This window comes from Lycium barbarum, chromosome 8 (assembly GCF_019175385.1).
Source record: "Lycium barbarum isolate Lr01 chromosome 8, ASM1917538v2, whole genome shotgun sequence".
In the NCBI taxonomy this organism is placed as follows: domain Eukaryota; kingdom Viridiplantae; phylum Streptophyta; class Magnoliopsida; order Solanales; family Solanaceae; genus Lycium; species Lycium barbarum.
The window spans coordinates 133,161,485-133,186,041 of NC_083344.1; the positions used below are offsets into that span (position 1 = coordinate 133,161,485).

General features: G+C 34.7%; 3 protein-coding genes across 7 annotated transcripts; 2 read left to right on the top strand and 1 right to left on the bottom strand.

Moving 5' to 3' along the window:
- Positions 1 to 323: 323 nt before the first annotated feature.
- LOC132605533 (alpha-L-arabinofuranosidase 1-like) lies at positions 324 to 8,012 on the bottom strand. 3 transcript variants are annotated; one of them, XM_060318661.1, is made up of 18 exons: positions 7,749 to 8,012; positions 6,368 to 6,574; positions 5,831 to 5,885; positions 5,177 to 5,388; positions 4,745 to 4,866; positions 4,487 to 4,634; positions 4,185 to 4,254; positions 3,052 to 3,197; positions 2,871 to 2,916; positions 2,719 to 2,771; positions 2,110 to 2,254; positions 1,784 to 1,902; positions 1,627 to 1,698; positions 1,460 to 1,560; positions 1,271 to 1,327; positions 985 to 1,183; positions 613 to 750; positions 324 to 541 (listed from the first exon to the last, which is right to left on the bottom strand). In XM_060318661.1, the coding sequence occupies exons 2-18, from the start codon at positions 6,542 to 6,544 to the stop codon at positions 374 to 376; spliced, it is 2,028 nt and encodes a 675-aa protein (XP_060174644.1). In that variant the 5' UTR covers positions 6,545 to 6,574; positions 7,749 to 8,012; the 3' UTR covers positions 324 to 373. The 3 variants fall into 3 exon arrangements, with proteins under 3 accessions (XP_060174644.1, XP_060174643.1, XP_060174645.1); XM_060318660.1 differs by having other exon boundaries at positions 6,368 to 6,583; XM_060318662.1 differs by lacking the exon at positions 1,627 to 1,698 and having other exon boundaries at positions 6,368 to 6,583.
- A 5,260-nt stretch (positions 8,013 to 13,272) lies between these two features.
- On the top strand, positions 13,273 to 19,798 carry LOC132607600 (histone-lysine N-methyltransferase, H3 lysine-9 specific SUVH1-like). 3 transcript variants are annotated; one of them, XM_060321664.1, is made up of 3 exons: positions 13,273 to 13,430; positions 13,886 to 16,179; positions 19,474 to 19,798. In XM_060321664.1, the coding sequence occupies exon 2, from the start codon at positions 13,985 to 13,987 to the stop codon at positions 16,130 to 16,132; it is 2,148 nt and encodes a 715-aa protein (XP_060177647.1). In that variant the 5' UTR covers positions 13,273 to 13,430; positions 13,886 to 13,984; the 3' UTR covers positions 16,133 to 16,179; positions 19,474 to 19,798. The 3 variants fall into 3 exon arrangements, with proteins under 3 accessions (XP_060177647.1, XP_060177648.1, XP_060177649.1); XM_060321665.1 differs by having other exon boundaries at positions 19,477 to 19,798; XM_060321666.1 differs by lacking the exon at positions 19,474 to 19,798 and adding an exon at positions 16,693 to 18,997.
- An 894-nt stretch (positions 19,799 to 20,692) lies between these two features.
- On the top strand, positions 20,693 to 24,488 carry LOC132605534 (probable protein S-acyltransferase 3). Its single transcript, XM_060318663.1, has 6 exons — positions 20,693 to 21,135; positions 21,719 to 21,898; positions 22,247 to 22,555; positions 22,667 to 22,888; positions 23,149 to 23,603; positions 24,226 to 24,488. The coding sequence occupies exons 1-5, from the start codon at positions 21,034 to 21,036 to the stop codon at positions 23,581 to 23,583; spliced, it is 1,248 nt and encodes a 415-aa protein (XP_060174646.1). The 5' UTR covers positions 20,693 to 21,033; the 3' UTR covers positions 23,584 to 23,603; positions 24,226 to 24,488.
- The last annotated feature ends 69 nt before the right edge of the window (positions 24,489 to 24,557 follow it).

The window sequence follows — 24,557 nt, forward strand, 5'->3', positions numbered from 1 at the left end:
ATATTTTTCAGTAGTTCAGTTAGGCTCCCTAACATTGGCATTTCCTAATAGAAGGATTTTTCCTTATGAATGTCCTTTACTTGTGTATGTTATTGACTCAAACTAGTTCCAGCTGGGAAAAATATATGAATCGATTGAATGCAAGGATGCTCACACGATCTTTTTTTATCAATCATTCATCTAAAAATCACACATTTTCTTCGTTTAATCTGAAAAGGACAGGGATGGAGACTCTTCCAAAGAAGTTCAATAGCAAGCACCTTGAAAGTGCAATTAAAAGTGACTAAAATGGAAAACATCAATAATTAAAAACCCATGAAAAATAGATGAAAGTGACATAATCCATTATTGGCATTTTCAATGGTACATAGTTTTAGAATGAAGATTCAAGGTCAGAAGCAGTTGTTACAGTCCTAATGCTTAAGGGTTTTTGTAACAAATCCAATGAACTGATAGAATATGGTAACAGTACAATATCCTTGATTTCGCCAGAATATGGTAAGTCTCCAACATCAATGATTTCGCCAATAACTGGTGAAATCTGCATAAATAACAGAATAAGATTTCAATGAAAGCAGTCACCAAATCAAAGGAAATGAACACTGTTTGTACCTTTTTAGGATCTGCGAAAGAATTTTCATCCATCACATTGGTAGATGTTAATATAGTTGTTGTGGCCCCAGCGATTTCCTTCTCTAATCCACTGATAGCGATAGTAAGAGTTTCTATGCTACTCCCAAAGTTCACAACCTGAAAATTTTATCTTTGACAAATGAGTCATGTGTGTATCTGCAAAATGAATTTTTATCTTTTCAAAATGAACTCCTCTATGGCATTAGGACTCCAAGCACTATAACTTATAAAACAAGAGTAAACCTAGTTTGTTGGTCCATTCTAATTGTTCACAGAGTTCTATGTGAAGTATGAATCTAGATAATGTAAGTATTTACAGGTGCTAATAATAATCCTAAAGAAAATCTCCACCTTAATTCTTAAGTACTCGTTGTTATCAGTCTCATTTCGCCAGATGATGGCAGATCCTATTAGTGAATTTGAAGAATTAGCTTGGAGTGTTGAACTTAGAAGAGTTGCACCATTGGACTCTTTGAAGAGGTGTTGCATCCAATAACTAGGGGTCCCATACACCTGTGAAGAATCGAAAACAATCGCATCTGCTTTCCACCTAAACAAAAGAATATTATTTCGCAGAGATGATCTGGTTTTGCAGAAAAAGGAGAAGAAGAGTAAGATCAGAAGAAACTGAACTTACATCCAGTCATTGTTGTTAACAAATAGGGGTGCATAACTTGCCATTTCGATTACATCACTGCATGAGGATAAATACAGGTTATGGTCAAGCAAAGAGATCATACGACCTTTTATTGACATATTTTATTTTACTGAGATATTAAATGTCGAAATACTCCAGTTGATATATAATACCACAAATGGCAAGTACCTGTTCTTTTCTACTCCAATAAGGAATCCAGCTTCACCCAGTGCTGCTAAAAGATTACCTTTTCCAGCATCTTCATGCACGGCATACTCACTTATAAAAGCCTATAAATAAGCACCATTTAAAACAAAAGGCATTAAATTAATCATCAAAGTGAACATTTAACTCACTTTTGGTCCACCACGTGGTGCACCATCGAAACGGCTGGCATTAGAGAACATATCACTTGCACTGACATAAATCTAACCATAGAAACATCACAAAGTTAAAATCTCATATGAAGACATGAGTTAAACAAAAGTTAAAGCTCTCAATGTTTATTCTTACATGAAAATCATATAAATCAGCAGGGTGATCTAATGCTTTGGAAGAACCATCACAATTAGAGATTATCTTAATATCTGGGTAGGCTTCTTTGATTGCCGAATAGAACTTGAGGTAATTTCCTGAATCATAATACAAGGATTTCAGGTCTTGACTCAATCCTCAAGATTCTTCGGAGGCTATGAAGCCCGTGCAACTATAAACAAAAATGTAAAGGGATGACCCAGCTACAAAGTTATGCATGTATTATTCTTTATGCATTTTATAGATTATGATCCAATGAAAAATAGAACAAATGTGTTCTTCCAAATACAATGAGGTCTGCATACCAGGGTAATGTGGCTTATAACAATCCTCGTTTCCAATAGCAACATATCTTAAATCAAAGGGCTCTGGATGTCCCATTTCAGCTCGAATCGAACCCCATCTTGAGTTAGGAGCACCTCTCGCAAATTCAAGACCATCTAAGATATCCTGGACAACAACAAATGCTTATATATCTTAAGAAGAGTGATTAATATGCAATATCCACAGTTAAAGTTGTTTCCAGAACTCTTAAGGTTGACTTGCATCTGTTACATAAAATGATCAACTTAAAGAAACAAAGGCCAATTTATGTTTCAATTCCAAGGATTATAGACAAATGAGGTAAGCTTTTAGCATCTAAAGGGTAGGTACCCTAGAATTTGGAAAAATAGAGATTTCACAGCTGATGGAAGAGGAAATTACAACGGAAAAAGAAGGATCACTTTTAGAAAATCTCCCATCAATATGCCTCTTATGTTTCAGTGGAGCATTGGAAATCTATATAAGTAATATGTCCCAAAATTTTACCATCAAATTGAACTTTATAGAAAATATATGCTTTTAAAATTTTTAATCAGATTAGCAAGTAATGTCCATGTCATGTGTGTGCAGGGAAAGTGCAGGAAACCTACTTGCACGAAAGGTAAGATACTGGAAGTGTCAACTTGGTCGTTGTGGCTGATTCCTGAGAATAATAGACGTGTAGAGAAAACTAATTAATTGCATGAAGAGAAGACATACTAAAAGAAAATAATAGTGCATCTTAGAAAGTGGAGGAGATAACCGTTGTTGAAAACCCAGACTGGCAATGCCCCCAAGTCCTCAGAAAGCTGCAGAACAAAAAAGGACTCGAGTAAGGCACATGCATAATCATACAATTATATTCATGTTAAGAGTATGTGTGTGTGTGTTTGCCCGGGTTTTTAAAGTATTTGCATCAAATTCAAGAGAGAAAAGAATGTTACTTGAAGAAAATCAAAAAGACCAAGCCCATCATCGGTCCAGTACTTCCACACGTCACCGTAATGGCCAGGCCTGTCTTCCCATGGTCCAATGGTTTCTTTCCACCGAAATGCATTTTTTAAGTAGTCACCTTCGACAAAACAGCCCCCTGCAGACATGTATAATGATATATTCATCCATGTTGAGCTAGATCATCAGACGTTCAAATGGAAGATAAACCCTACATATAGATAGGGGAGAACTCCACAGAAGCACATGAACAAAACTATACGTAAGTGATCCAAATATCAGAGAACTTTTCTGAAAATTTGTCTAGCATGCATCTCCTATATCCAGCAATATGCTAATGTATTATATAGCATTTGATTAATTAACTTTATGTATGTGCTTAAAATAGAAGTTATTAACAGATCAAAAAGGGATCTCTAATACTTTAAAAAAGCAGAACACCTGAAAAAGAAAGAGAAGAGAAAAATGAAGTCTGAATTCCATGTTTATTGTTAATTTCATTCTCATGGTCCCTTGAAGAGGACAATGTTGTGACATAGAAGTGGAACTCAGATAATATTACTTGCAGTACTACATTAGGTAGAACTTGAATCAGAAACATAATATAGACTCTGAATGACTTCAGAAAGTAATCCTCTATGTAATAGTTTGTCCCCCATACGTGAACTCATTTATGAATTTGGATAAGATCATAATCTTTGATATTGACAGTTCTTGGTTTCCATCAAATTACTTCGTCTCCAGTTGGTTGGAGCATAAATTAATGGAAAAGATTCTTAGAGTATAGTCAATTTCTTATTTCCAGGCATACAACATAACTTTACTCTTTAGTGAATACTTAACTTTATTATTGACACTAATTTGAACATAATTTCCAGTTACGTTCAATGAATTCAAGGAGTAATTGATCTCTCATCGCTTTTTAAGGCATCTTTTTGAGCAAGTATCAATCTTTTATGATAATGTGTAACAATATTCTTGATCATCAAGAGGGAATTGAGCGGAGAAGTCAAAATAACTAGCAGGTACAAAATACTAACTTTGATTCTATTGTGAGTATAATGCGTCGCTCCATCAGCTGGTAATGTTACATGATCCACATAAACAGGTTGATTTTCAGGAATACCTGGAAATCTGATGAATGCTGGTTTCAAATCTTTAAGCATTCCAAAAAGGTCTTTCCGAAAGCCATGCCCCTGCACCAAGAAAATTGCCAAAACCTCATTTATGACACAAATACATCAAAAGAATGTCCATCTGAATAGTTGCAATAATTTGTAAACTTTTTCAGGTTAAGTTGACAACTATCGGGCGTTCTTGGGTAAATGGTTAGCAACCCCTCTAATTTTCTTAAATTTAAACTTAACAAAGTTCAATTCCTTAATTAAAGTTAAATTCTTTTCACCAATAAGTTCAAAACATACATACATTGTATGTGTCCAGAGGCATCAATGATACTTGATCAAACCATATAACTCCCTTTGTAGTTGATCTCAGTTCCAGTCTTGAATTGGGATCGGTTCCTTCAGCTTCCAACAAAACCAACACCTTTGTCCAACTCGATACATTTGCAGCTCTGCAAGAACAATAGAGAGCGAACTGTAAAAAAGACGAAAAATCCGTAGAAACATTGGTGAGAAAATTAGGAAAAAATAGACAACTACATATATAGCTTATGACACTTACACTACAGTAGTTGTAGCCAGCTTCTTCAGTCCATTTGAACCGGTCAAAGCTACTGATAGATTAATTGGTTCTTCTGAACGCACATAAAATGCCAGTTTGTATCTCTTTCCTTGTTCAATATTCTGCAAGAAAGCATAAATATAAGGACACAACAAACTCGTGAGTATATAAACATAGAACTGCTAGTCTAATATCATAATCTAAACAAACCACCAAAGCAAAACATAAAAGGAAATTAGCCAATAGTATACAGAAATATAATTTACCATATAATTTTAGTGGATATCAACATGAGAACTGAAAATACATATGAAGCAATTCTGATGTGCTATTGCCATTGCCAGAATAGTGAGCATTTTTATGGTGGATCTCTACGAATGGAACATAGAGACCATGAAATTATTAGTATAAAAAAAAAAGTCGGTAAGATACCATGCCCCAGAATCCAGGATTGTAGACACCAACTCCTCCACCTGGACATATATTGGCACCTTCAATGTCACAAATCACTTGTATCTGCAGTGCAACTTTATTCCGATCAAAGCATGATGAAAGATCAGTTGATACGAGGACAGAAGAATCATCCCCAATGATAACCCAAGGTGCAATGATAGATGGTGTAAATGATCCTCCAGATTCGAAACCTGACAGTGGTTTTTCAAGAAAACAAAAAATTAAAATCAAAGCCAAGAACATTTTAAGTGGCAAAGCATATTGGTACACTCATTGAAGTCTTGTTATCAATCAAAATGCATAACTCTTGAACCATAGTAGAAGTCTAGAACATATAAAAGCTCTCCAATTTAGTTTTTCATGTACGAATATATTTCAATGAAAAAGTAATTATAACAATTGAAAGGAGAACAAGATCATATATTTATATGTCTGGGTTTCTATTTGACCAACAATAATGTCATTGTCTTCATACTTTCCGCCTATAAATCATGTTTTTCCCTTCTTGTCCGTTTCTTTTTTTAATATTAAAGATTGATAGATTATTAAGCATTAATATCTACAGTCAAAACATGTATTTCTTCTCTTTCAGTTTTTTCCTTTTCTAAATCACAAAAAAAAATTGAAGCTCACCTCTGTTGCTGACAAGTTCAGCCCATAGTCCACCAGCACCAGCATGATTGATCTCCTGAAAAAGAACGCCGAAAATGTTATAAATTATTTAATTGACAGTCTCTAGTTATCATGAAAGATGCATCCCATTTTATTTTCCAACAGTATGGGATAGTTTCCCACTTCTGCTGATAAATAAAATAGGTAACACATCCAGCCAAATAGTTGGAGAAATGTGAAATTAGGCACTAACAACACTTACCAAATGTCCAATCTGTTTACTTTTACTAGTTTAAAAGTCAAAAGGGAGTAGCTTGATGCTATGCATAAAATAATTTTTTTTTCCTAGGTACAATTTCATTAAATGTTTCTTATGACTCTACATATCATTTATGCACCAACAATCAGCTAGTAAAAAAATGGTTCGCAAAAGAAAGAAAGAAAGAAAATAAAAGGACAGACAGACGCCTAATGAACCAAAACATTTATACACAAAAAATATGAGGTGAAAGCTTCTCATTTTCACCAGAATTGAAACACCTAAATGACTTAACTCACCTCAAAAAATATTCCAAATAGAGTATTTGGTATTTTCCTTCCTGATGCTTCAGACATATTTACTGAAAGTAGCACTGTCTGATATGCGCCAATCCCACTTGCAGAATATTGATGTTGGATAAATATCCCAAACAGAACTAAAAGGAGAATGCAAGAAAGCGAGCGGCTTGAATCCATATCCTTCTCACACCTCAATGTTCTCGGAGCCTATTTAAGCTTTAACAAAGATGCTAATTCAGTTAGATTTTTATCAATCAAAAGAAGAAAAGCAATGAAGTCGCTAACTATTGCAACAACCTAATGTCATCAAGAGATAGTACCACTAAGATGATTCTTCAAACAAATGTCGGTCTTTTCTGTGTTATGAACAGTATAAGTGGAAATCAAAGAATAGTAGAATACAACTCAAAAAATCATAAATATAGATAAGAAAAAGAAAAATTGCTTTAGTGTGGACAAAAACAGACGGGTAACAACTGATTTCACTAATTTCCATAGGATACAAGTTACTGGTCAAGCTTAGACAGAGTAAACCATAAATCCTAGATTTGAGAGGGCACTCAAGTAAGCTGGATTCATTAGTAGATAGCTCAAAATCCAATGAACTGGTATTATATTTAAGTATCCAACTTAAATCTTGGGTCGCAAACAGTGATCCGGTTGATGTTGAAGAACGATAATTCTTGATTTAGTTCTCCACCTTAACGACATAAAATAGGTTTGATCAAATTATACAGAAAGTGGCATTGGACATGGACAGACTAACTAGTTTAATATCTTGCTCTTTTAAATAATTATATATATATATATTTTTTTTTTATTAACTCTCCCTTGTTCCTTTTCAAGATCTCAACAATCATAAGTGAGCACCAATATGACCTTGGACCATATTTAAAACTAGATAAAGGAAGAAAAAGAGGAGAAAAGAGAATTAAATAAGCCTTTCCCTTTTTCACTCAACTATTAACTCATCTAGTCAATGAAAAATGAAAAGCTTTAAATTTTTTGTACTTCACATTTTCCAGTAAAACCAAACAAAAGATAACTACTTTTCTTTCCCTTTCTCTTCCACTTTTGACTTCTTTTCTCTTTATTTAAATAGTTTAAAGCTGAATTACAAGGAGAGACACAGGATCAAGAATGACTAGCCACAATTTGATAAAACAACTAAATAGATGTCTGCATGAGTGAAAGAACATCAAAAGGCTGTGAAATAACAACCAATTGACAAAAATTGCAGAACCCATGAGAAACATAAAAAATGAAAAAATAAACACAAAACAAAAGTGAGAAGTCCATAGCTAATCATTAATTGCAAGAAACAATGAATGAACACAAAAGGTGTGAAAACTTCATTGTTCCAAGTTCACTCATTTTTTACCTGGAAATGCCTAACCCCACAAGCACAGAGCACCGTTCTGGACTTTGCAAATTAGTGGATTGACACTCTGGTTGAGAAATCTTTTACAGTGAATAATGTGGGATGAATTGTTGTGTACTCATTGAAGATATCTTGTATATTTGCATGTATATGTAGAGAGTTGTCGGTTGAAAGATGTAATTATGGAGAAGGGAGACGAAACAATTCAGTTATTGACATTTATCTTTGCTTTCACGTTAGCATTTTTTTGTTTTCCTTCGAGTGGCAAATGTGTTTTAAGGACTAACTAATGACTAATGTCACTAATCTATATATAATATAAAGCTAGGCATAGACAAGGTGATGTGGCATCTCTCTATGGCCAGCATTTGCATTTATCTTTTTTCTCCCTTTTTTGACATTTTCCTCATTTTTTTATTACATTTTTTGGTGTATTTCTGCTGCTAACCTAAGGATTAATAATAAAAGTTGCGCACAATAAATATTGCACTCAAGCCCAGATAACCTCTGCAATAAAGCTCACGATCATTGTTGCTCCTTTTTTCATTCTTTTCAATCAATTGCTGCATTTAAGGCCCATAAACAAAGCTTTAACTCTACGCCCGTTTTTTCCTTAATTAATTATTGTTTTTTTCCCTCTCTTATTTTAACAGAAATGTCTTTTCCTCTATCCCTTATTTAATTGGTTGTACACGTTCCCTTCTCTTTAATTTTTTATTTTTTCCTCTCTTATTTAACACTGACATATCTTTTTCACATTCCATCACATTTCGGGAAGCATCGTTAATTCAAGAAGCAACACTGATATTCAGTCTTGAAACATTTGTTTAAGTCTCTTCCAGATGCTTCTCATTCTTTCCCCTAATCTGGATGGTGGTTGATCTCATGAACACTTTAAAGAGAAGAAAAAAATGAATCTCCGCTTGCCTTCTCGGTTGGAACAGTAGACCATAATTGGTAAGGCTAATGTTACATTGTGCATGTCCGTCTTAACAGTAAAGTGAAATGTTACTTTTCATGTCTCTTAAATTTTACTAATTTGTAATTTACCTGTCAAGTGGAAGTACTTTTTCCTTTCTAATTTGTTCAGCTTCATCTTCACATGTTTTTATCTACATCTTTAGACACACATAATTCACATGGTTATTGATTTCTCTTCACGTTGGATGCCTGTAACAGTTCAACGACTACTCAAAGTGAACACAAATTTGAGTTTTGTGTATCAAATTCTTAAATGAGATGGGAGGCATAAAGTGTTTGAAGTATGAATTATGAGTATGGCAATGCAAAAAAAGGAAAGAAGACGATATATGCTCTTTCTCTTAGCAACATATTATCCGCCATGTTCTCCAAATTATAAGCTTTAAGGGAAGACGTATCAATTTTTATGATGCGTAAATTTATTTCTCAAAGACTGATTCTCCTATCTCACTAATTGCGGTAGAATTATTTATATTAGACTGAAGAAGTTATTTTTTGGTAGAGATAGTTTTATTGACATATTATCTTTTATTTTTGCGTCGTATATGCTTCACGTGTAGACTTCTACCTGCGAGTAAGGAAACATTGATCCAAAAGAAAAGGATATCCTTGCATTCTCTTCATCGTCTGATAGTATTTCCTACTCATACTTTATTAAAAACTCGAGGAAAACTATTTATTGAATAATGTGATGGAAAAATTATGAAATTTGAAATATTCTACTACTGTAGAATGCCAGTCCTCTCATAATTATGATATTGATGATAAGAACAATTTTTTATAGCAAAAAGTTTTAAGTGTTGTTTCTCTTCTACTTTTTGGTTGTTTTTCACCTTCTTTTTAGATTTTAAACGAGAAGAAAGTCATTAAAGGTTTATATTTCAACTCTCTATAAAAAAAAAAAAAATAAAAAAAATTATATACATGTAATATACGAACGACAAACCATGTTATAAGATTTGTATTACACTTATGCACACAATTAAATAGGCCAAATTTTCTTGAAATTCTTTTCTTTCTGCTCATATCCTAACTTGATATATATTCAATCTATTTGGATTTGAAAGGCTAAAAAGAATCTGTACAATCTTCTTAATATTTGAATATTAGAAAAAGATTACTTCTTATATTTAATGAATAATGAGGCTCTTCATGACCGCGCGAAGCGCGGATAAATTCACTAGTGAGTATTCACTAGTGAGTATTATAGCCCGTTTGGCCAAGCTTCTAAAACAGCTTATTTTGAAAAATATTTTTTCTTGAAAAATGCTTTTTAAAACAAGTATTTTTTATGAGAAGTCATTTGTGTTTGGTCAATTAATTTAAAAAAATACTTTTGAGCAGTAATTAGTGTTTGACTACGCTTTTAAAAAGTAAGTGCATTTTTCTCAAAAGTGTTTCTAAAAAAAGCTACATTTTTAGCTTCTGCAAAACTGCTTCCGCTACTCCCCGAAAATACTTATTTTCTCCCAAAAGCTTGGCCAAACACCTCATTTTTTTTAAAAAAATAAGCACTTTAAAAAAAAAAAAAAAAACTTTTGAAGAAAAATAAGCTTGACCAAAGAGGCTATTAATCCCTATCCACAAGGTCCATACTCTCTACAAATTGCTGCTTACTGGATTATACATTTGCTAAAAATGAATTTACCTTCCGTGCACAGATAAGGGACGTTTCGTATGCATGTATGTATTAGTAATACAAAATAAGTTATAAGTGAATTTATGTATTGTTTTATGTCGGGTTTAGTTATTCATTATTAGTTATTCCATCTTTTATAATGCGTAAAATAATACATAGTTTCTCTCATAATTTATACATGTGTTAGATGCGGGTTTCTAAATTGCAAATCAAACACATTATTAAGTATGTTAAATTTAATACATAGCCAAAGAATACTACCAAACATGGTATTAATACATGAATAACTTAGCTCCTAACTACTAAGTACTAACTAGCTACCAAACGACCCTAGTGTATCAATTTTTTAATATATAATTAGGTTCAATTAACCAACAATGACGAGTGACTCTTGTATCAAACTTAAATTGAGTAATAATCTGTTTAGTTAGATTAAATTAAATTGATAGTATAAATAATAATATATGGCTCTTCGTGTTAAACCTGATATGATAATTTGAGAGTTGGAGCAATAATATGTTATATCCGATTATATTAAATTTATGTATAAAAATTCACACATATATATACAACTTAAATACACTAAAATTTCAACTAGACTAGTAAAATTGAAACAAACTTTTTATGTTTTCTACTAAACAAGCTTATTTAAGCATCACTCTATCAAAACCTTTAAAGAAATCACCATTACATTTTAAGTTTAAATATGCTGAGATTGGTTATAAATATCTTTTGTACCATATCCATTGAGATTTGTTTGTTTGAATCTTTTATACTCATTTGCTATGTTTAGATTAACAAATGTTAAATTACTAAATAAGACAAATACAATCATAACGAACTTAAGTGGTTAAGTGAAGAAAAATACTGAAATTGCGACTTATGGAACAAAATAACTTACCACTCCAATTATTAATGGGAAAAGGAAGACAAATATGAAAAGTGGGACCATATGGAGATTCTGTTTGTTTTGAGATTATAAAGAATCTTGAAAGCAACTCTAATTGAATAACCATTATAACCCTTAGAAGAACTTTAAGGTAAGGTTTAAAAGTAAGATTGACTAATTAAACAAGAAAACATGAGTGTTTTTATTATGTTGGAGAAATAGATGAACAGTGCTTACATTTACTCTAATTAAGTCCAAATACAAATTCTTATCATTAACGGATTTTTTTACTTAAAGTAAAATCTTAAGCTTTCACAATTAAGGAAGAAGATAGCTCTCAAAAAAAAAAAAAAAACCTATTATATTTACTTCTTTTTCATATTTGACATTGCACAAACTTACTATGTTAGTCTAATGCATGTATGCTACTTAAAAGATATTATTAAATATCACATAATGGAGATAATTTTAATTATACAAGGTTCATTTGAAAGATGTATACTCATAAAGTAAGCAACTAATAAGTTGCTATCCAGATATAGTTATTCATTACAAAAAAGTCGCAAAAACATTTAAATATATATTATCTCGGCCCAAATTTATGTGACCTTTTTATTTAGCAAGTTCAAAAAAGAATGATTCTAGATAATCTATAGCCGAACAAAGGGTGGAGCTACAGTGGTAATTACAAGTTAAACAGAAATTAGTAATTTTATTTCAAATCCTCTATATGTGTCAAAGATATTTTTTCAAAATTTAGCAAAAGCACAGAACACAACAACAACAACAATAAGCCCGGTGGAATCTCACCATGTGGAGTTTGGGGAGGGTAGAGTATACGCAGACCTAACTCCCACCTTCAAAGGTAGGGCGACTGTTTCCGAAAGACCAAAATTGTGATTCAGAACACATAAAATAAAAATTATACTAACTTTGTTTCAGAAATATTTTTGACTTATTTTCAATCACAAGTTTTAAAAGTTTTACTTTTATAAGTTTATTCTTAAACTTTGTATTCAGTCAAAAACCATTTCATAAGCTGAACCGAGGAAGTATTTAATACTACAATTACTCCATCCGAATAAAAAAAAAGAGTCCACTTAGTCATTTGCACACCCCTTAAGAAAATACTAAGGGGGCGTTTGGTACGAAGGATAAAAATAAATAGTCTTGGGATAAGAATTTAGCAATTCCTTATCCCTTGTTTAGTTAGTAATCATGGGATAAGTTATCCGAGGAGTAAAAATAGTGCTGGGATAACTTATACCCGCCATAGGGTGGATAACTTATTCCAGGATAACGAAGAAACCTCTTCTTTTTAGAAATTATCCAATGTATAATACTTTTAGGGGTCGTTTGGTGCATGGTATAAGCTGGGATATCCCAACACTAATTTTTTGTATCATGTTTGGTAGAAGGTATAAATTTATCCTGGAATAAATTTATACCTTGTACCAAACAAGGTATAAAATGCATCCCAACTTAAAAGATGGGATATCCCTTCTTATCCCACTTATCCTGGGATTATTTTATACTATCTTTTAGATAAATTAGTCCTGAGATTATAATCTCGGGATAATTTTGGCTACCTACCAAACGACCCCTTAGTTCAACATACCAAACAGTCAATAAAAAATAACTCCAGAATAACTAATCCTAGCATAACTTATCCCAACGTAATTAATCCTAGCATAACTTATCCCAAGGTAATTTGTTATTGAGCCAAACGACCCCTAACTCCTAGATAAAAATAGATAATTTGACTAAACTGCCCCTAATTAAATGAACATTGAGATTTGATCATATAACATTTAATAGGGGTGAATCTGAATAAACAAGATTATTTCTTTCTTGATTTGATAAGTGAATATTTTTTTTGACAAAAAAAAAAAGACTAAATGGACTTTTTTTTTAATCCGGAGGGAGCATTATTTACGGGACAAAAAAGAAAAGAAAAAACACATCTGAAAAATGGTGTTGAGCGGGCACGTGGCAAAGATAGTGTACTCATCTTCATTATTTTCAAAATCTAAAGACACTGTATATGTTTGTACTATTTAACTATCCAAAAAAGCTGTCAACTTCACAACACACTTAACGAACCCCCAAAATTTTCTTGAATAGTACACTTGTGTCTCTCTTGCTTCAAGATCCTTTTCCTCAAATTTTCAAGGTAATTATTCTCTCAATGATCGATTTTTTTACTGATATACTTTAATTTCTCATCAATTCAAGATTTATTTTGCTTGGGGCAATTTTTCATTATTTTTTTTAATTTTTTTTTCTTGCTTGGGGCTTGTAACTGGACTAAATCTGAGACTATGAAGGGTTCATGTTATAAATCTTGAGTTGGGTTTAGCTTATTTTGTGCTATTGCATGTGTTTTTTTTTTCTAAATCTTGGTGGATTTGAACTGGAGTTTCTAGGGTTAGCTCAATTTAGGGCTTGTTCCTGTTCATTTCCCCTAAAGTTTGAATTTTTCATTGGAATTTTCAGTCAACTTACTGTGGGAAGCTATTTTTGAGTAAAAAGTTTGTATCTTTGGAGGTTAGGTGAGGGTTTTTAGTTTTTTATTGGTGCATGGTGTCCTAGATTTTTTTGATGGTTCTAACTTTTTCTTTGCTTTAGTGAATTGGAGATTGTGCATGGATCTAAGTGGTAATTGGAAGATGTGCTGAACTTTGAATTTGGGTTATTAATTGTTGTGGCTGTTGGTTTTCGATTGAAATGGAGCAAGGCTTTGGTTCAGATTCTGTTCCGCCAACGGGGCCTATTGATAAGTCTAAGGTTTTGGATGTGAAACCTTTGAGATGTCTTGTCCCTGTATTTCCATCCCCAAATGGAATGTCATCTTCTACAACTCCTCAACCCTCACCTTTTGTGTGTGTTCCTCCAAGTGGTCCTTTCCCTCCCGGGGTTTCTCCGTTTTACCCGTTTTTGTCCCCTAATGAGTCTGGAAGATCAGCTGAAAATCAGGAAGGTTTTGGTTTTGGGACGCCTATATCTCCCGTTCCTTTGAATTCATTCAGAACTCCAACTGCGAACGGAGACACTGGGCCAAGGAGGCCTGGTAGACCTCGTGCTAATAATAACTTAGCTGCAGAAGATGATGGTCTCAGTGGTTCACAGAGCGACCAATTCGCTAGTGGCTATAGTGTGCACACCAATGATGTTGAAGACACAGGTACGGGTAAAAAAAGGGGAAGACCAAGAAAGACTAGGTTAAGTCAGCCAGCTAATAATGCAGCAGGTAGCCCCCCAGCCGAGGTGGATATCGATCCGCTATTAAATCAGCTGCTCGCGTCCTTTAAACTTGTTGAGATCGATCAGGTTAAGAAAGCCGATGGTGACAAGGAGCTAGCTGGGCGGATACTGTTGGTTTTTGATTTGTTTCGCAGAAGGTTGACTCAGATTGAAGAGAGAAAGGGTGAGACTCCAGGTTCTTCAAGAAGGCCAGACCTAAAGGGTGCTAATTTGCTGATGACAAGGGGAGTTCGGACAAATCAATCAAAGAGGATTGGAAATGTACCTGGGGTTGAAGTTGGTGACATTTTTTTCTTCAGGATGGAATTGTGCCTCGTTGGTTTGCATGCACCCAGTATGGCAGGGATAGATTATATGAGTGTCAAACTTACAGGGGAAGAGGAACCTATTGCGGTTAGTATAGTGTCCTCTGGAGGGTATGATGATGAAGGGGATGACGGGGATGTGCTAATTTATACTGGCCAGGGTGGAGTCCAGAGGAGGGATGGCCAAATGTTCGATCAGAAACTTGAGAGGGGAAATCTTGCTTTGGAAAAGAGTATGCATCGCGGCAATGAGGTGAGAGTAATTAGGGGTGTTGTAGATGTTCAAAATGGGGGGAGAGGAAAGATCTATATGTATGATGGACTTTATAGGATCCGGGAATCATGGGCAGAGAAAAGCAAATTGGGCAACTGCAGCATTTTCAAGTACAAATTGTTCAGAGTACCCGGGCAGCCTGAAGCATATACATTGTGGAAATCAGTTCAGCAATGGAGAGATGGAACGGCAACACGTGTTGGAGTTATCCTGCCCGACCTAACATCTGGTGCAGAGAGTCAACCTGTTTGTCTTGTAAATGATGTTGATGACGAGAAGGGACCTGCTTATTTCACATATATCCCAAGTCTGAAATACTCGAAACCTTTCATGAAGTCTAATAATCCATCTATTGGCTGTCAATGTGTTGGCGGATGCCAACCTGGTGGTACTTGTCCTTGCATTCAGAAAAATGGAGGTTATTTGCCTTTTAATTCACTTGGAGTTCTTATGAGTTACAAAACCTTGATACATGAGTGTGGTTCTGCCTGTTCATCCCCTCTGAATTGCAGAAATCGGATCACTCAAGCAGGTCCTAAAGCGCGTGTGGAAGTCTTCAAAACAAAAAATAGAGGTTGGGGACTTAGGTCTTGGGATCCGATACGCGGAGGTGGCTTTATTTGTGAATATGCTGGAGAAGTCATTGAGGAATCTAGGGTAGGTGAGTTCGGCAATGATGGCGATGATGATTACATATTTGATGCTACCCGCATGTATGAGCCATTGGAAGCTGTCCGTGATTATAATGACGAATCCAAAAAGGTCCCCTATCCCCTCGTAATAAGTGCAAAAAAAGGTGGCAATGTGGCTCGTTTTATGAACCATAGTTGTTCACCTAACGTTTTCTGGCAGCTTGTTGTACGTGAAATGAACAATGAGACATACTACCACGTTGCCTTTTTTGCCATTAGACATATTCCTCCCATGCAAGAATTGACTTTCGACTATGGCATGGTTCCACCAGACAAAGCAGATCGTAGGAGGAAGAAATGCTTATGTGGGTCGTTGAACTGTAGAGGGTATTTTTACTAGTCGTCATGGTGACAGAAATGGAGTTCACTAGTCAACATCGTATCAAGGTATGGTTTCCTTTTTAAGGTTAAAAATATCTAGCTCCTTCCATTTTACTGCTCGTTTTGATCTATCCGTTGGGCCTACTCAGAGGAGGTTGCAATGGCTCTATGTTTCCCTTCGTCTTCAGGTTTCCCAATTTGCTCCTGCTCTCTCTTTCTTTAATCTGATGTTTACAGTCCTTCTCACCATATTGTGGCCTGTGGGACACAATTTGATAGAGGCATAGAGCACTGGAGTTTTTTTTTAAGTGGTTTGTTAAATGAGTATCTATCTAGTTTAAATTTCTGTTTGTTCTTGAAAAATAAGGTAAATTTATTTTGTACCAAGGTACTGCTAGGTATAACATGTATAAAAAAGAAGCTGGATATTCCTTCACTAATTATCTCAACCATCTATGAAATCTAGCATTGGTTCTATGCCATTTACATTATTTCCTTTACCCCAGAATTTTTAGTTATGCAGACATATAGGTTTACAGAAGAAACACCTGCTGCATTAATTAAAGCCTCCTTTTGTAGATTGGCCTGTGTGGACATGCCTCGTGTTCTGCTATCCGTCCAAAAAATGAGCCATTTTTTGGAGCTTTTGTTCTCCTCAGTTTTTCCAGGGCCAGGGATCTGACTCTTCAATATCCTTTTAAGCAAGGTTTGGTAGCATGATTTGGCAGAAAAGTTACCTTTGTTTTTTCCTTCCACCATAAGGAATCCTTCCTGTTTTCAACACCAATATTAATCCAGTAGTTGTGGTAATAATGTAACCTGATGAATTTTCCAATTGTTAAAGTTCCTTCTAAATGATATCTTCCATCCATCCACTCCAATCATGGTGCAACTGTAATCTGCTTATCATGTCAGATTGAAGAGATCTGAAAAGTTGTCTATCAATGTACCATTATCCGGCCATTTATGATGATTTCACCATTTCCAACTTTGATATTATCTAGTCTGAAAATTGATCCCGCAGATCACTGATTTGTCTCCGAACAGCCACACCATATGACATTGGCTTTGTCCACCTTTTGTTCTCCATATTTGCAAGTGATCACTCTTTTCCATAACTAGCTATCTTTTCCAAAATTCATTCTTTCAATTTCATTTGAATAAGAGACTTTTAAAGTTTAATCTAGAGTTTTAATGTACAAACTACCATCTGTTTTAGCTTTCATCACTGTGCTCCATTTTACCAAGTTCATTTTTCTTCTGTCTGGGCTTCTGTGCCGTAGAAAATTGCTTATGCTTTTGTATAACTTGACATGAAGTATGTAAGCATTCCATCCATACATATTTCTCAACGAAGTTAATCCCTCCAAAGGAAAGGTACTATATTCTCTAAGATGTAGGTTTCTTTAAACTTTGCCGAAGTGAACTTTTGGAAATTTTTCTCCTTGGTATCCCATTATCTCTGCCAGTTCTTGTATCTTTTTTTCAATTATCTGGAAATATGCTACTTTTTGGTGATATTAATGTGTAGACCAGAAATTTTAAGCAAAACAACTGTTCTTCCTTTCTCACCACATAGCACCACTGTATCATCTGCGTAAAGAATGTGAGATATTTCCACTTAGTTTCCTGCTTTTCCGTCAATCGAACATCCTTATAAGCATTTACTGATAATCTCCATAACCAAATAAAATAAGAAAGGTGATAAAGGATCACTTTGCCTTAATCCCCTTGTCGGGGTGACGAAACCTACTATAGTGTCATTGATCAGAAACCTATTTGTTTCATTATGTTTTAAGAGAAAAAACCAATTTACATGATCATAGACTTTTTCTAAGTCCAATTTGCAAAACACAGCTCTTCTCCCTACATGTCTAAACATTCATTTGCTGTCAAGGTAGCATCCACATTTCCTTTGCTGTCAAGAAAAGCCTTCTGATTTCCAGATATCAATTTATCCATCACCGTCTTTAGCTTCCCATCCAACACTTGTAGGTTATACTCCTTTATTTCCACAGCTCTTTCTTTTTAGGAATTAGTTATATTTTGATCAGGGGGAATTAGAATTGTATGTTTGCCATTCAAGCTCTTTCTAGTCTTCCCTCGCTGTGAAAAACGTTAATGCCTGCATGATATCATCCTTCATAGTTCCCTAGATGGCCATTGTGAAGCCCTCAAGCCTAGGTGCTTTATCTCCATTACAACTTCTCTTTCCTCTTGGAAAAATTGTCATACCATCCATTCCATTTCTTCTCTTGCTACTTCTGTTAAAAGACTATCATCTTTCCAGCTTGGTCTCCATGCTTCGTTCTTCTTGAAAAGGTCTTCATAGAATTTCAATATGCCAGTTTCCTTCTATTTCCATTCTATCTAGGTGATTGCATCTCATGGGCATTCACCTTTTTATGAAAAAATTTGGTATTTTTATTCCCTTGTTGAAGCATTAAACTCGTTTTTGCCCTATGATGTTTCTTCAGCTTTTGCATTTATCTTTTGGCTCATGTGAGAGAATTTTCTTAACTGCCGAATCATTGTGGTTGTGGGAGTCACATATAAGGAAAGACATCCGAAAATTACCCTGTGCAACAGGGTAAAAGCAATTTTTTTATCTTGTATACATACATCTTTCGAATCCCCTTGAAATAGAAATAGCTTCTAGTTAGTGGCAAAAGTGGTTCAAAAATACTAGATGTGGCATTTATACATTTTTTGGATCCTGTTGTTAAAATCTGGCTCAGCCACTGCTGATATCCCTACCATTTTCACCTTACATTCCCAGTTTCATCTATCCCACATGACTTTGATCCACGCCACTCCCACCTTGTGGGAACTAAGGTGGAAATCAGAGAAGAAAAACTGGCAGGAAAATAAATCTGAAGAGAAGGAGTGTGTTTTTTATGCTTTTGTTACTTTATTTCATATTAGGAGAGGGTAAACATAAGATATTCCTCCATCCCATTTATTCAACCATGGTGATGATACACTTGGATGTTTTTTTGATAATCCCAAACTAGTGGTGTGCAGTTCGAAACTCGGTGGATAATGAGCCTATCTCATTTAAATATTAGGTTTTTTTCTGTAGCATCGATTGAACTCGTGACGTGTGCTTAACCCACACATCACGTGCTGTGCTCATAGAAAGTAGGTGTCAAACAAAAGGAGACGGAGCATTGCACCTTGAATCAACTGAATTCTCACTAAATTTGCTGTCTAATTCCTCTCCTCGTTTCTCCTTTCTAGTTTTCTTCTTTCTTCCAATTGATCTCCCTCTTCTCCTGTGTTCTTTATAGGCATTGTAAATTATGTAGTCATGGACACATAACACTAAACATGTCGTATTTGTTTTTTCTTCTCTTACAGCAGTTCAGTAGTTGAAGATAGGAGCAAGGTTTTGGATTTCTGGTACACCCTCTGGACGGAAAACGTATGGAAGCTAGTATTATCAATTATGTCATCACTGGGGAGCCAAATCCCCAGGATGTTGTAGCTTATCGTTTGCGACTACTTTTAGACTTTTTGTTGCTTTTTATGTATTATGAAAACTTAGGGTTGTTATTGACAGGGTAAAACTCAGTGAAGGCAGGTTTATTCTTGCTCTTCATAATTTTCCGTCTTCGGCTAGTCGATGATGTTTGTACGATATTCTATTAATGTATTAGACTGTAGTGTTAATTTGTTGCAGCTACATGCTTCGTCGTCCATTCTTTTTTAAGTTCTCTAGTAACCTAATCTTTCCACTTACATTTTGGCCTAGACCTGTGACTGCTATACTGCTGGAGGGCGCACTGATTTTCCTTATTCACCTTATTGTTGCGTGTTGCTTTCTGTCGAGAAATGAATTCCAATGACATAGCGTTGTTGGATAGTAGGTAGTGAAAGGTAGTAGCCTAGTAGGTACTTGGGTCAAATTGTCGAGTTGCACATCAAATGACTCAAACAATTGTTACAAAAAAAGATATTTTGTTGTAACTATAAATAACAAAGCTATAGAAGAAAAAATGAGTTAATATTCTTTATTCACTATTAAATGACTGCATATGAGGTTTATAATTTTATGTTGAGATGCCATTTCCTTTTACTCATAAGTTATATCAGTGTGATTATCATGATATTTTTTTCTGGTCGATAAATGAGTTCCAATGGTTAAGATAATAAAAAAACAGACTGAATGCGAGCAAAAGCAAAATATAGGATTTTTTTTCCAGTTTAACCATTTGATACTGAAGTGAAAGCAAATATGGGATTTTTTTCCTTCAGTTTAACCATTTGATAAAGTTCATTAGTTCGACCAATTTAAATTCGGATAGACCATACGCACACGCACTAAGGGAGGTTAAAATGTCTCATACAGAGAGATATTCCATTAAGAAGACTCAAAATCGAAACCTAAAACAGCCCCACCTAAGTGGTGTGATAAATATAGAAAATTGAGTAGCTTTCAGAGACAAAAGGGACTAATTATCCCAAAAGACTAAAATTAAAGGATTAAACTGCATGAAAATTAAAACTTAAACCTGTTTTCCATAAAAGAAAAACACCCTGAGGCATAATCCGCGCGAAATGTTCGGTTCCTCCAAGTTTTAACGGTAATGAGAGAAAAAAGAAGAGGAAACAATCATTCAGCATGTAGAGCTGGGAAAAAGCTGGTTTTGATCAATCAAGAAGGAGAGAGAGAAAGAGAGAGGAGAGAGAAAATTAGAAAAAAACTTTTTTCTTGTTCTTCTTCTTCCTCCTCTCCAATTATATCTTTTTTCTTTTTTTGGCACCAGCTAGCACCCCTTCAATATAGAATCTTAAATTTTCTTTTTGATCTTCAATAAGTTATGGGTATTATTGTTTTAAATCTATAATAACAAAAAAAAAAAAAGTATATAGTAGCAAACATATAATTTCAAGCTTCTGACTTTTAGATTTATTGTGATGGGAGGTGGGATCACAAATCAAGATTTGGCTCTTTCTTCCAAATCTATGGACCCTTCTAAATTGAAGAAAAGGCTTTATCAAGTTTGGAAGGGTCGCAATGTAAGCCCCTTTGTTTATTCTTTTCACTGAATTTTGTTTTCTGCTTTAGATTTCCTTATGGAGATTAGTGGGATTTTGGAAATTTGAAGAGATTCATATCATTTAATGGTGTGTGAAAAAAATGTGTCTAAAAATCGTAGTTAAGTTCTTTTAACAAATTTATGGTAATTAGAATGAGCCTTGTGCAAAAAATCTTACATGTGATAACATATAATATGCACCTGGTTTGTTTGATAAGAGAAAAATGAATAGAGAGATTGCCAAAGGTCTATTGCTAATGTGTTTAAGCTCTGTCAGGCGCGTTAACAAAGAAGGAAAACTCAAATTAAATGAATATGTGTCACTAATTTGAGGTTCAATCACCTTATTCCATGCTCAGTTTTCAATTAGTCTAGTAGTAGTTGGCTTTCACCATGATTTTTGGTTATTATCATTAGGGTGCAAGAGCAGCTGCAACATGTATTAGGGGCTTTTACAAGTTCATATTGGCTTCCATTTATCATAAGCTAATGCAATCAGCCAATTACCTAATTTTTTGTTATGCAGAATAGCTCAATCATAAAAGCTTTGTCTATTGTTTCAGAAATTTCTCTGTGGAGGAAGATTGATCTTTGGTCCCGACGCAGCATCACTGTACTTATCTACATTTCTCATAGGGGCTCCTGCATTGACGTTTTGCATAAAAATGCTTTTGATGATACCAAAAGTCAGTCCAATATATGGACATGTTGTATTAATTGTGGGACTCATCATCACAGTTTTGGTATGTAATTCAGCACTTGTAGGTAAAATTGCATAAACTTAGTAGGCGTTAGGCCATAGATTTCAAATATTTTTCACTTTATTTGGAATTTATGAAGTTGGAGTTGAAGATGGAGTTGTGTTTGGTTATACTTTTTGCAAACGAGAGAAAAGAGCATTTTATTTGGAATTTATGAAGATGGAGTTGGAAACAGGTCTAGAGCACTTTTCCTAATTTGGAATCCAACTCCAAGTTGGACCGAACACTGGCTTTTGAAATAAAGTAAAAAATTATTCCGGAAAAAAGTGAATAATTGAAATGGCCAAACGGCTCATTAATAGTACTAAGAATGTTATAACCGATTTGCAGGCGTTGAGTTTTCTGTTCATGACATCTTCAAGCAATCCAGGAATTGTTCCTAGGAATTCGCGGCCGCCTGACCTGGATGAAATATTGACTACAAATACAGCATCTATGGAGTGGGTAAACAATGCAGCCCCTGATTTGAAGTTACCAAGAACAAAGGACATTTTTATCAATGGTCATTCAGTAAAAGTCAAGTTTTGCGACACATGTTTGCTATATCGTCCGCCACGTGCTTCTCATTGCTCGATTTGTAACAACTGTGTTCAGAGATTTGATCACCACTGTCCATGGGTTGGTCAGTGTATTGGAGTTGTGAGTCATCTGTTCAATTCTCAGTACTCGATATTATCTGTAAAGTCCGAAAGTTGCTTTCTTTTAGTTCATTAAAAGTTGATTTGCACTTATTTTTTCCTTGTGTTGCAGCGTAATTATCGGTGCTTTATCCTTTTTATATCATCAACAACAACATTGTGCATATACGTGTTCACATTTTCACTGCTGAACCTTCTTGGACAACCAGGAAGTTTTTTGCATGCCATGTCAACGGATATTGTATCTGTGGTTTTGATATGCTATTGCTTCATAGCTGTCTGGTTTGTCGGAGGGCTAAGCGTCTTCCATTTCTACCTAATGTCAACCAATCAGGTTACTTTCTCGCTCTTCTCTCGTAGTTTCTGTATCTACAACATAATTGGTCAATAACATCTTATATTCATGTGTCCCAAATCTCAGTGTATGTTAAAAACATGGATCTCGAGTCCCAATCAACCTCAAAAGCTAACAAAATCATACTCTGCTCGTTTCTTAATGAATTCAACTATTGAAAACACATAAGAAACAGCAGAGGAAAACTATTGAACAATAGATATGTTTGTGTCTTATTTGTATTGCACATGATATTGCAGACGACCTATGAAAACTTCCGATATCGTTATGAAAAGAAAAAGAACCCATACAGCCGTGGCATCTTGAAGAATCTCAAGGAAATCTTATGCTCTAAGGTCCCGCCTTCATTGGTCAACTTTCGCGAGTGGGTGATTGAAGAAGACGATCCAAGTGTGAGATCCGCCGTCTCCATGAGTCATAAATTTGGTTCAATCAACTCTAAAGGGAAGTTTGATTTAGAGATGGGAGGCATACTTGGAAAAGATGGTGCTGCTTTCCAAGTTGATTATGGTGGCATTGATGAATCTTTGAAGAAGGAGAGAAGCAATAATGCAAAATTTGATCCTCTTTTCTTTCCTGATGATCAAGATGCAGAGTCAACACATTCAAATGAACAAAGATCGGTTGAAGATGGCAGAGCTGATGAGGAAGGCAGCAACTGCGGATCTTCATAGCAGTTCTTCATAGATAAAAGGTAGTAGTTTTTCTTGTATATATATATATGCTAATGCTAAATATACAGTCAGATCTCTCTATAACAATCATCCTCTATAACAACATTTCACTGTAATGGCTAAGTTTTCTTTGGAACCGACTTTTCATGTTATGTTATATTATATGTTCTCTACAAAATTCCGCTATAGCAACCAAAAAATATCTAGACAAACGACGCCGTTATAGAGAGATTTGACTATAGAATTTATCAACGGGTCAAAGAAGTTATTGTAGGCAGCATCCTTGAGCTTTTCCCCTATTAACTTATGAATCATTTATCCCTGCTAGTACATATTATATGGAGAGACAAATGAATGAAAAAACAAATCTTACAGTGGCGCTTTTTACTTGAGATCATTTCTCTTCATTGATGAAGACACCAGACAGAGACAGACCTTTCTATAACAGCCGTCTCTATAACAACATTTCATTATAACGGGCAAGATTTATTTGGAACCGATTTTTCATGTTATGTTATATTATATTTCTCTACAACAATATTTTGCTATAATAACAAAAAATGATCCGGACTAATGGCGTCGCTGTAGAGAGGTTTGACTGTACTTTGCATTTTTAGACAAGTGAATTCAATCTTTTCACAGGTCGAGCGAATGAATGATGCTTATCGACATACATTATGATGGATGGCATCATCAGATGGACCTATTTGAATGCAGATGTTGATTTTGCTAAGGCTGAAAAGACTAGTTGCTTCTTTTATGTCTTCAAATATGGAAATTACAGCAAGAAATTGGAACTCTTTTGGAAAGTCTTTGGTACATAAAAATGAAATATAGAGTGGGAAATGGAGCTAAATGAGGAAACTCTCCTGTACAGTATTATATAATTTATCTTCTTTTCAACTTGTCTCGTTGTTTACATCTTCTTCAGTTTTGTTTTAGTTTAGATTTAACAATTTCCCCTCCCTAAATTA